At 36.1% G+C, this 12,323-nt stretch overlaps 1 protein-coding gene across 1 annotated transcript in view; it reads right to left on the reverse strand.

The window, feature by feature from the left end:
* Positions 1-12,323, reverse strand: part of EME2 (essential meiotic structure-specific endonuclease subunit 2) — a 35,110-nt gene that overhangs the window by 8,938 nt on the left and 13,849 nt on the right. The window contains exon 5 of the mRNA XM_033963612.1: positions 11,270-11,372. Within this exon, the coding sequence (XP_033819503.1) occupies positions 11,270-11,372 (103 nt within the window). The remainder of the gene's footprint in view (positions 1-11,269; positions 11,373-12,323) is intronic.

The following is a 12,323-nucleotide window of genomic DNA, read 5'->3' on the forward strand; positions in this document are numbered from 1 at the left end:
CTGACGTCTGAGGTAGGGCTTAAGCAAAGACAAATTATCATTTCTATCTTCTCCAGATCCTATAACTTTCCGATTAAATATCTATCTTGTAATGCTCCTGGAAATGTCCAGATTAGCTCTTATGTAATCTGCCTAGTACCGCAAGGTAATGGCGGAATAAAAGTCACTAATGTAATGTAATGGTCTGCTCAACATGAAAACAAGTAATAAACAGGCAAAAGGCAACACAGAAAAACATTGAGGAACAATTTAGAACTATCCTGCTGTGTGCAACAAGCACCCACATGAAACAGTCATCGGTAATATGCATACTCACAGAAGAGCGAACTCCCCACAGGATCAGTCTACTGGCTGAAAAATCCTGAAGCCTATAAGAAGAATAACCGTGGCAGAAAGCAGGCGATTCAGAACAGAGCTTACACAGAGAGGGCGGGCTGTACTGAATCCTCCAGGGACAAACAGAAAGAAGATTATTGAAAGTGGGGGGGGCATGGCTTGGACGCGAATGCTGACGGTTGGGTGAAGGAGAAGCTCCGTACAAACAAGCTTATTTTTCAGAAATTACTACAAAAAAATGATTTCCTATGATCTTGATGGTGTGATAAATTAAAATCTACCTCCTTAGCTGAGACGGAGAGACGTTTGAAAGATGAAAAATCAAAAGTAAAAGTGCCGTTTTTATATCTGAGAAGTGAGGCGTAAAAAGCAGGAGATTAACGGAATTTGAAACTGCTGGTGAGCTACCTAACGACAAAGATAAAAATTTCTTCTTTATAAATAATATATGAGGAGGTTGGTGCCTGTCATACTATAGAGATAAGCTACTTTGAAATAGCTCTCCTCTGCCGGTGATGAAGCGAGGTCTGCTGTAAAACCTACTTGGCAACGGTTTTTTTTTTTTTTTTTTTTTTAAACTATTTCCTTGCTGCCAATATAAATATCAATCTCCTGCTGCTGAAATTGAAATTGAAAAAGATTCCGATATAAGAGATTGTTGGTTTTTTCTTTCTCTTCAGCGCTTGGGCTGTGAGAAAGGTGACAGAATAAAGGATTAACAGTTTTTTTAACCAGAAGAAAAGTAATATCGAGGTAATTGAAAGGCACTGAAAACTGATAAAGACTATACTTCAAGAATACTAAAGTAAAAAAAATATACTGGATGGAATATTGCTCTCCTTGGTAAGGGCTGCGATTGGGCTTATAAGAGGAGAGCCAGAAAAAAGGATTACCGATTTTTTCAGCGCTGATGCAAAGTGTCAACAATAAAAAAGTGACTAACGGATTTAGTAAAATAAATCTGTAAAAAGAATGACCAGCTGTATCTAAAAAAAAAATCTAAAGAAAAGAAAGGCTGCTAATTTGAGTGTTATTGCCTTCATAGAGGCTGAGATAAGGCTTGAAGGAGGAGAAACAGAGAGAAGGACTACCGACATTTTTTTTTACTCACAGCAATAGAACTCGAGACAAATAACTGACAGTTGCTCTAAGAATACTATAATAAAAGTTTTGAGTCTGTTCTAAATATAAGATTGGGACAGATAACTAAGAAAAGAAAAGAAAAAGGAAAAAAGGCTGAAAAAGAAAAAAAAAAATCTTTCTATTTTAAAAGATAGAAACAAATCCTGAAAGAAAATTCCTCACCATTTTTTATAAATTGATATAGCAAAATAGTAAAAACATAAATTGAAGACTCAAAGAAAAGAGACAAGCGGCAAAATATTGAAACTGATACAAAGAGACAGTGAAGGTAGGCTGAGATAAAGAGAAGAGAAGAATAACAGAAGATGACATCTAAAAAACAAAACAAGTGCGATTCAGAAGCAAGTGGTTCCGGTATTGGTAGCAGCAATAAAAGATCAAAACCAGAACCAAATAACACACCCTCAAAAGTTCCGTTGCCATCGGATGAAAGCCCCGACGTCTTGGAAGAGTTGAGACAAATTAAAGAAATAGTATTAGACAGCAATAAAAAACTAAAAAAAGCAATTGAAGATGCTGCACTTCTCACCAAAAGAGTGGATATAGTTGAAAATAGAATAAATGACATAGAAAACAATACAGAACAACTGAATACAGACATGAAAAAATCTAAAATAATATGGAAAGAAGTTGAAGAAATTAAAAGAGACTTGGAAGACAGCCGAAATCGAGAAAGAAGAAATAATTTAAGGATCATCGGGATTCCGGAAGGGGTAGAAAAAAATGACCCTATAACATTCCTGGAACAATTTCTACCTAAAATACTACCTTTAAAATTCAAAGCTGCATTAGAAATAGAAAGAGCACACAGAATACCAACACAGAATAAAAACCTTCAATCAAGACCAAGAACTTTAATATTTAAACTTTTGAGACACCAACAAGCAGTAGAAATCTGCCAACTCGCAAAAGAAAACAAAAACCTCAAATGTCAGGATGCAAGAATCCACATTGTCCCTGACTTTGCAAAAGAAACTGCATCAAGAAGAAAACAATTCCTAGACATGAGACCCCAACTACGAGCTCTAGGGGCAAGATATGGCCTTCTTTATCCAGCAGTAATGAAAATCACCATAGCCAACAAAACTCAAAACTTTTCAGATCCTACAAAACTTCAAGATTTCCTCGATCAATATGAACAGCCAATGACCTCTTAAACAAGAACTTATTATCGAATACTATATTTATGATTTACATTGTTGTCATATGTAATAATCTCCTTAAAGAATAGGGAAAGAATATAATTCATACATAATATTTAAAAATGAAATATTTCTTGATACCACTTAGAATTCACTGTTAGAAAACATTTACTTTATTATACAATACAAACCAAAACATAATAATAAACTCAAAAAATAAATTATACATTGGGAATTTATAATAGAATAAAATAAATTAAAACATCTCTAAAAGGGGAAATAAAATTAAAAAGATAAAATAAATAATAATGGTAGTAAATATAGTTATATATTGTAATAGCTTGTAGGAGTTATATACACCTAACCTCAATATGCGTATCCAAGTAGTCATATTAAAATGGGGAGGGAAGGGAGGGAAGGGAGGGAAGGGAAGGGGGAAAAATAATGGAGAATGGGGTAAAGAAGAAAAAGGAGATATTCTAAAATATTTTAAATACTGGGAAAAAAAAAATTTAAGGAAAATAATTCATATAATTTTAAGGAAAATATATCAAAAATGCATAAATGGATCTTAAAATAATATCCTTAAACGTTAATGGTCTAAATCATATGATAAAAAAGAAAAAAGCACTATTATTTTTAAAAAGGCAAGATGCGGATTTATGCTTTATACAAGAGACCCACCTCTCAAATATTGAATCTAGTAAACTACAAGGAGGTTGGGTCAAACATTGTTTTTTCTCACCAGCTACAAAGAAAAAAGCAGGTGTTGCTATTCTGGTAAATAAAAAATGTACTGCTACATTCAAATTAAAGGCAGCAGATATTAATGGAAGATGGATAATTGTGGAAATGAATATGGGAAATACTACCATGACGTTGTTTAATATATACGCCCCTAATTCGAACCAAAATGAATTTTTTAAAACTCTTCAACAATTGATTTTACCACTGGCTACTTCAAATCTAATAGTAGCGGGGGATTTCAATGCTGTTATGGATCCTATATTGGATAAAAACCCAAGTAGATATATAAAATCAATGGGCCTAGATAATTTAATACAAACTTGTGATTTAATGGATATTTGGCGTATACTTCATTTTGATGGACGGGAATTTTCATTCTGTTCTCATGTTCACAATTCTTTTTCAAGAATAGATTATATTTTTATATCAAAACATCTAGCACATCAAGTAACAAAAGCTGCCATTGATCCAATCATTTTATCTGATCATGGTGGGGTATGGATTGAAATTAAGATCACAGATCAAAATACAAATAGACCAATATGGAAGTTTGATAATACATTGCTTGCTGATCCAATATTCTGTGAAAATTTTCAAATAAAAATGAAAGAATTTTTTCAAATAAATGATAAAGATGAGATTTCTAGAGAAATATTATGGGATGCATTTAAAGCATCAATAAGAGGACAAATTATTTCTTATTCGGCATATCTTAATAAACAAAATAAAAAACAATATACTAACTTAGAAAAAGAAATAAAAAATTTAGAATTAAAACTTATAGAAAAATGGGATTATTCTACACAACAAAAACTGTTAAAACTTAAAGGTAAATACAATGAAATATCATCAAAAATGATAAGAAAAGATTTATTTTCTCAGCAGGCACTGTATTATGGAAACTCAAATAAGTCGGGAAGAATACTAGCAAATTACCTAAAAGTGAAAAAAAAGAAAACAAAAATAATTGCTATAAAAGATGAAAAAGGTGATACACTAACAAAAATTGAACCAATCTTAAAACAATTCCTAAAATTTTATAAATCTCTTTATTCTTCCGAGACTTATTTAAATAAAGAAAAAGAAGGTTTAGAATTCTTGAAACTATTAAAGGGTCCAAAAATTCCTGAACATATAAAGCGAAGTTTAGAAGAACAAATATCACTAAAAGAATTAGGAACAGCTTTGAAATCCCTTAGAGTTGGATCCGCTCCAGGTGGTGATGGTTATACAGTGGAATTTTATAAAACATTTCAAAATTTTTTATTACCCTATTTATTAAATCTTTTTCAATATCAACTAAATCAAGGTTGTACTAAAGGCACTATGGCAGAATCATTAACAATAGTTTTACCAAAGCCAAATAAAGATCCCACTTTGGTATCAAATTACAGACCAATTTCTTTAATAAATGTAGATGGAAAATTATTAGCAAAAATACTTGCGTTAAGATTGGCTAAAGCTCTTCCCCATATTATAAGTATGTCTCAAACAGGATTTGTTGCTCAAAGACATTCATCTCATAACACTAGATTAGCTTTCCATATGTTATACTTAACAAAGAAAATGAACGAGCCAACTTTTGCTGTTTCTTTAGATGCAGAAAAGGCTTTTGATAGAATAGAATGGACATTTATGTATCAGACATTGGATTGGTTTGGAATAGGTCCTGGATTCACACAAATGATACAAACACTATATAACTCCCCTTCTGCTAGATTATACATTAATAATACGTTTTCAGAAAAATTTAATCTACAAAGAGGAGTTAGACAAGGATGTCCTTTGTCTCCTTTACTGTTTGATATTGTTTTAGAACCCTTAATATTAGCAATCCAACAAATAAAGGAGATACAAGGTATACCTCATTCAGATAAAGAATATAAAATATCAGCTTATGCTGATGATTTATTATTATATTTGAGGAACCCAGAATCTACCATTCCACATTTACTTGAACTGATTGAAAAATTTGGAAAATTTTCAGGATATAAGATAAACTGGAACAAATCAGAAGTACTTCCATTAAATATACATTGTACAAAAGGTTTATTTAAATCATTCTCTTTTGTTTGGAAAGAGGATGCAATTAAATATCTTGGAATTTGGATTACAAAAAATTTAGATGACACAATGAAAATTAATGAAAAAAATTTATTACAAAAAGTAACAGAGATGTGTGAGCAATGGAACCCTTTACACTTATCTTGGTGGGGAAGAATACAAACTGTTAAAATGATGATATTACCTGTAGTCTGTTACCAAATGGGAATGATACCAGTTTTCTTCCAAAATTCTTTTTATAAAAAATTAAATAAAATATTGACAAAGTTTATTTGGCTTGGGAAAAACCCCAGAATTGCTTTAGTGTCATTACAAAGACCAATTGCGGAGGGAGGGGTAAATTTTCCCAACTTCTATAGGTATCATCAAGCCTATATTTTACGTCAAGGTATGTATTGGATCCTCCCAGAGCCCACTATAAATATTCCAGATTGGTTCTGGCTAGAATGGAGACTTATGTTTCCATTACGTCTTAGTCATGTAGTTAGTATCACGATGCCAAGGCTATACAAAGAACATAAAATATTCATGGATACATGGAAAACTTTAAGATACATAAGTAATCTAACTCCTATTCCAATTAGTAAATCAACAACTCAAACAATTTGGTTAAACCCCAAGATCAAAATAGGCGGTTTCAAAATAATCTGGAAAAACTGGATGACAGCAGGTATTCGTATTTTAGACGACATAATAAAAAATGGTAAAATGCTGGAATTTTCACAATTGCAACATAAATTTGATCTTAATAAAACACAATATTTTAGATGGTTGCAATTGAAGCAATCCATTCAGGTAGGGTTCCCTGAATGGAAAAATCTTACTAATTATCACAGCTTGGAATTCTTGTGTTTCCAGATAAACTCAATAGGACATGAAGCTGCACAGTGGTATAAATTAATATCCGGATATATAAATAAAAAACCAAAAAATGGTCTTAGAGACATTTGGAGCATTGAGATAAAACACCAAATTAGTGCATCTCAATGGCCACGACTTTGGTCTTGGAGGTTAAAATGTACGGTATCAGCATCTATGAGACAAACTTGGTTTTTTCTTTTACATAGAGCTTTATGGACCCCTACACGTTTACATAGAATTGATAGCTCTAAATCTAATAGATGCTGGCACTGTCATGTTGAAATTGGGACATTAGACCATCTTTTATTCTTTTGTCCATTTATCCTATCATTCTGGAAATCAATTTGGCCCCAAATTAATAGAATGTTAGAAAATCCGGTAGCCTTGACATATGATACTATATTATTTGGAACAACTATGAGAGCAAGAAGTCAAATATCATCAAGTAATAACAAACTTCTATTTATTTTAACTGGAATAGCAATACAACAAATCACATTTAATTGGAAAAAACATGACAGATTAAACTACATTTTCTGGTGGAATTCTGTTTGTCATATATATAAAATGGAGCTTACCATAGCAACACAAAAAGGATATATTAATAAATTTCAAAAGATATGGAGACCATTAACAGATTTTTGTAATGAATGATTAACTTTTCCCAAGATAGAAATTTGATTAGAGGGGAATGGGATGGGATTTTATTTTTGGTTTTTACACACTATATCAATGTTGAATGAATTTACAATAAAGTTGTTTTTAAATATTATTGATTGAATGGGAGGGAGGGAAGGGGGATTAACACATTCAAAAGAAATTATAAAAAATTTAGATCTACTACATAATATTATAAATTTTGTATAAAATTAATTTTCTAAAAAATGTTAAACTTGATGATAATAAGTATGTTTATCAAGTGTATATGTTTAAGTTTCTAATAAGTATATTTGAAACACTTGTTGTAACAAAAGAAAATGAATAAAGATTATAAAAAAGAAAGTGAAAACCTAATCTTTCATTCTGTTACGTCCCCTTTTTTTTTTGTAATCCTTTATTTATTGTAATTTCAAGATATGACAATAAACAAGTCAAAAAGAAAAATACTATGGAAACAGAAATATAGCTAATTGCAAAAAGCAAAACATTCCTGCATAATAATTATAGGTAAAATAATACATTCCAAAGTTAGTTAGTCCACAATAAGAGGGACGGACCTGTAGAACGACTGACAAAACTTTTACTATCGAAGACAAGTTTAGGAAAATAAAGATGGCACTTGTTACGTCCCTTCTGGATTATTGCAACTCCATCTGTTTAAGCCTAACTAAAAAAAACTCCATAGACTTCAGCTAATCCAGAACGCCGCGGCCAAGCTTATTTTTGCTAAAGGCAAGTTCGACCACGTCTCCCCACTCTTGTCCAAACTTCACTGGCTCCCAGTTCACTCCAGAGTCCTCTTTAAATGTGCCTGTTTAGCTTTCAAGATCCTACATGGCATCCTCCCTCCCGTTATCCCACTCTTCTGGAACTCCTCTAACCCTAATTCCACTAGATCCTCCCAAAAATTGAAACTATCATTCCTCTCTGCAAAAGGTATATCCCGCGTAGGAAAACTAGGAACATCCCTCCCCTTTAGAACCACAGAACTCTGGAACAACCTCACCCCCCGCACAGAATTTCAAGCTCCCTTCAATCCTTCTACAAACACCTGAAAACTCTTTTCAAAAATCTAACACCTCCCGCTCTTTGTTACCCTGTCCCTCTTTATCTTCCTAGCTCCTTTCTTATAACCCTTCATTGTAGCTCCTTTTCAATCTAACCCTGTAAACCGTGCCGAGCTCTACGCTTGTGGAGATGGCGCGGTATACAAACCTAAGGTTTAGTTTAGTACGCTAGGTGACATACCAAAGCAATGGCAGCGTCTAGGGAGGCACATCAAAACAAAAAAAGTGACACTAAAGTTTCAAATCCTTTAAACTGACGATGGTGCTCAGAACCAAAGGTGGCAAAAAGAATCACAAACGGGGACACACCCCTAACTGTGCTTTTCAGAGTCTATCATTGCACCATCTTGTTGCTAGTGAAAAAGAGGTAAGTATTTGGTTCATAAAGTGCAAAATAGTCTTTTCAAAACGAGCGCAAAACAGTTCAATAATTTAACTTAACTTAAATGCAGAAACTTTTTGAAAGTCTCACTGCAGCGGGTATAGCAGGTTGTGACGCGTTTAACCAAAGGCTTCAGAGAACCTACTCTCGCTAGCTGTTAAGCAGTGAAAAAACTTCTTCCATGTTGTCCTCTCACAGATACTTCATTTCCGGTTTGCGTCTAGGGAGGGACAGAAGAGCCTGCCTGCAACACAGAGATCCCAAAAGCAGCATCAGAGTGAGCTTACACATCCACCCGTTAAAAATGGGTAAAGGTATGAAGAGAGGACCAAATTTCATCTAGATGAATCGCGCAAGACTCCACCCAAGAAGCAGCAACACATTGTCGAGTAGGTCTTAAGGAAAACTGGTGGCTGCTTGCCACGAGCGATATAAGTCACGTAAATGGCCATACGAATCCTATAAGCGATTGAGGTCTTAGACACTGGCCTACCACGCCAAGGCAGGGCAGTCAGGACAATGAGGTGATCAGATAGCCGAAAATCATTACTCCTCTCCAAATAATGGAACAAGACTCTCTTAACGTCCAATTTACGTAAAATCTGATCCTCTCTCTCCAAGCCTGTAGAATGAAATGCAAGCAAACAAACTTCCTGGTTGACATGGAAAGCGGAAACCACTTTCAGTAGAAAGAAATGTACAATACGGAGAACTACTCTTGCATCCATAAGTCGGAGCAAGAGTTCCCTGCATGAAAGAACTTGAAGCTCCGAAATACACCGTGCCAAAACAATGGCGACCAGAAAGACAGCCTTGATCGTCAGATCCAGAAGAGTAGCATCCTTCAGTGGCTCGAATGGGGCTTCCACAAGGCCCCAAAGAATGATGTTAAAATTCCATGATGGGAAAGAATGATGTAAGGGAGGCCACAAACGAAGCATCCCCCTCAGAAACCAGGTGAGATCTAGAAGAGCAGTAAGCAAACTAGAACCCCTGTGCATCTCCGGAAGCAAGAAAGGCTTGCTACCTGAACTTTAAGGGAGGCCACTGCTAACCCTTATCCAAGCCTGCCTGAAGAAAAGTCAGGACCACTGAAATGGTAGTCCGCTCAGGCTCCACTCGGTCCTTAGCACGCCACTGTTGAAAAGCCTTCAAGGCCTTGGCATAAGAAGCCATAGTTGAGGGTTTCTTGGACTTCAAAGCACCAAGATGACCATATCTGAATAACCATGTCTATTCAAGGCATCCATTTGGAGACCCAGTAATGTAGTGTCCTTCTGCTACAGCAGCCCTCTGAAAAAGCCATTGGAATAGCATTGAGCACGGCACAAGCTGCAGCAAATCTAAATGTGCTCCTGCCAAAAACCCTAGTGTGGCAAACATTCTGACATTGGGTCCCAGCTAGAAGTAGGAACTTCGAAGGAGGCAGCCAAGACAAACTGGCCCACTAATGCCTCACCGCCAGGAACTGATACCAGCCTGCGAGTGCTTCCCACAAAAAAGCATGTCACCATTGGAATTCAAACAGCAGCCACAGAAGACACCACAGAAGAGGAGGGGTTTAGCAGCAACGAAGCTCAGCTTTCTTGACTTTTTTTTTTTTTTTTTTAATACAGCAGAACAAAAGTGAAAAAGGCAATGCTAGAAACAGAGGCACCAAGGACTGGATCCCCACGGCCAATTTCACCCTCTCCCCCAATGCAGGAAGCCTCATGAATGGTAGAGCAGAGGGGCAACATACTCACTGTGAAACACAGCACACACATATACACAGATGGCTGCTCTTTCCCAAGAAGATGCTCCTAGACTACTGCACTCCCTCTGGGTTGAGGTAGTTCACTCTATTTTTTGAGAAGGGAGAAGTGCAGGTTTAAAAAAAAAAAAATCTTTATTCATTTTTACATCTTACAACAAGTGTATCAATAAATTAACAATTGAAATTAAAGTGCAGGTTAAAGATGATAGAAGGGTACAGGGGAGGGGGAGGGGGAGGGAACCAGCACCACCAACTATACCCAGCGATATGCACTCAAGAAGCCTACTCTCCTTACTCAATGAAGTTAGCCTAGCTAAAATAGGACCTGAGCTGTGCCTTGAGCCTTGCAAGCCAGCCTAAATAGCATATGAAATCAAGAGCAGGAGCGAGACCATCCATCCGCCTGCGGAGATAGAGAATATTGAAGTTCCAGTGAGCAGACAATCACATATATGACAGAGCTCAGCTCTGTGCTCTCTTATCTCCACCTGCTGGTAGGTGGACTTAATCCACTTGTCTCTGAATTAATCTACTGCTGATGACAAGGAAGTTCTCTGAGCCCTTTACAGCTGCTCTGGGTCAGTCATATTCCCAAACTTTCCAGTTACACTAGCATTTCAGGCCACTCGCCCCTTCATGAAATCTATCAGCACAGTGAAGCAAAAGCTGGAGGGAAGCCACATTAGCGCTTCCATTCTCGTGGTTACAGCTAATCTCATTTTAGAACAAGGAGGATTCAAACTGAATCTTTAGAACAATCCAACTCTCAACTCTTTTATCTTCATCCTGATTCCCAATCCCTTGCAAGGTATGACAAGAGGAAAGAGAGGACATAAAAGAGGTAGTGAGGATGAGAGAGAAAGGAGGATATGCAAGAATGAGAGAAAACATAAGGAGAAAAAGAGATAGGAGGAAGGGCAGTGACCAAGGAGTGTTCCTGGAAATTCCTTCCATTCAGAAGAATACTGGTGGCCCTGAAGAGTAGCCTATATATACATGTATTTGAAACCTGAACGAAAACAACAACTATTCCCATTTTCAGCATTATCTTTGCTAGGTTACCCCCTTGCTATTATGTACTCTTACTTCCTTCTCTTGTTTTCTCACTCACCTCCTCTATCTGCTGCTGTGTGACAGGATACTTTGAGCTGGGCTCTGCTCCAGAATCTCTATCTTTATTTTGATCCAGCGATGATTTATGCAAACAACTCTGCCTATGGAGGAAAGAGCTAATATTTTAAAAGCAGCATTTTAATGGCTTCTTGGTATAGTCTTGACATTTTATTTTATTTTCATTTCATTTATTCATTTACTATACTGCTAAAAAACTGACTTGCAGAACTATATGGTTTACAAACTAAAACAGCATGTTGCTCTGGAACACTAAATCTTATTGCTACAATATATTACTGCAAATTCTCCATAGACAAATTCAGAAGTCTGAACATAAGTTGTTGTTTGTGTTTTCTTTTTTTCCACTGTGCATGCTCAAGGACTTCTGTTTCCCGCCTTTCTCCGAGATTCTCGGGGAAAACGAGAGCCAGAAGGCTTTGAGAATGTGCAGATGCTCAAAGCCCAGTCCAGAAAGAGGCAGGATCTTCGGGCACCGGTACCTCCTGTGGGTTGGTGCTGCATGCCAGTGCCAGATTGGGGGTGAGCCTTCAGTTTGGGTGGGCAGGGGATGCCGTTTTGCGGGGGGGGGGGGAGGGAGAGGTATTGGCATCTGCGGGCGGGAAGAGGTGATGCCGCTTCGTGGGCGGGGGGGACTTGCAAATCGAGTCAATGCTAGTTTTGCGAGTCACAATTTGCAAAAATGTTTTGCTCGTCTTGCAAAACACTCACAAACCGCGTTACTCGCAAACCAAGGTTTGACTGTATATATATATATATATATAGCATTCTTATGCTCTTTTGAGCTTTCAACTCAAAAGCAACCAGAGCTAGGATCCATTACCAGGAGATGCCATTCACAACTACTCAGGAATTTTTCTTGTGTTTTCTACCTATTTATTTATTAAAATTTTTCTATACTGCTTAAGAACTAAACGGTTCACATGAGTTAAAACAAACATAATAATTATGACAAACTAAAATCTTAAAATCAACAGGGGAGAACTATCTTTTCTTTTCCAAATAACTGTTAAGTCACAAGAATACATTGGCAA

This window comes from Geotrypetes seraphini, chromosome 11, assembly GCF_902459505.1.
Source record: "Geotrypetes seraphini chromosome 11, aGeoSer1.1, whole genome shotgun sequence".
In the NCBI taxonomy this organism is placed as follows: Eukaryota; Metazoa; Chordata; class Amphibia; order Gymnophiona; family Dermophiidae; genus Geotrypetes; species Geotrypetes seraphini.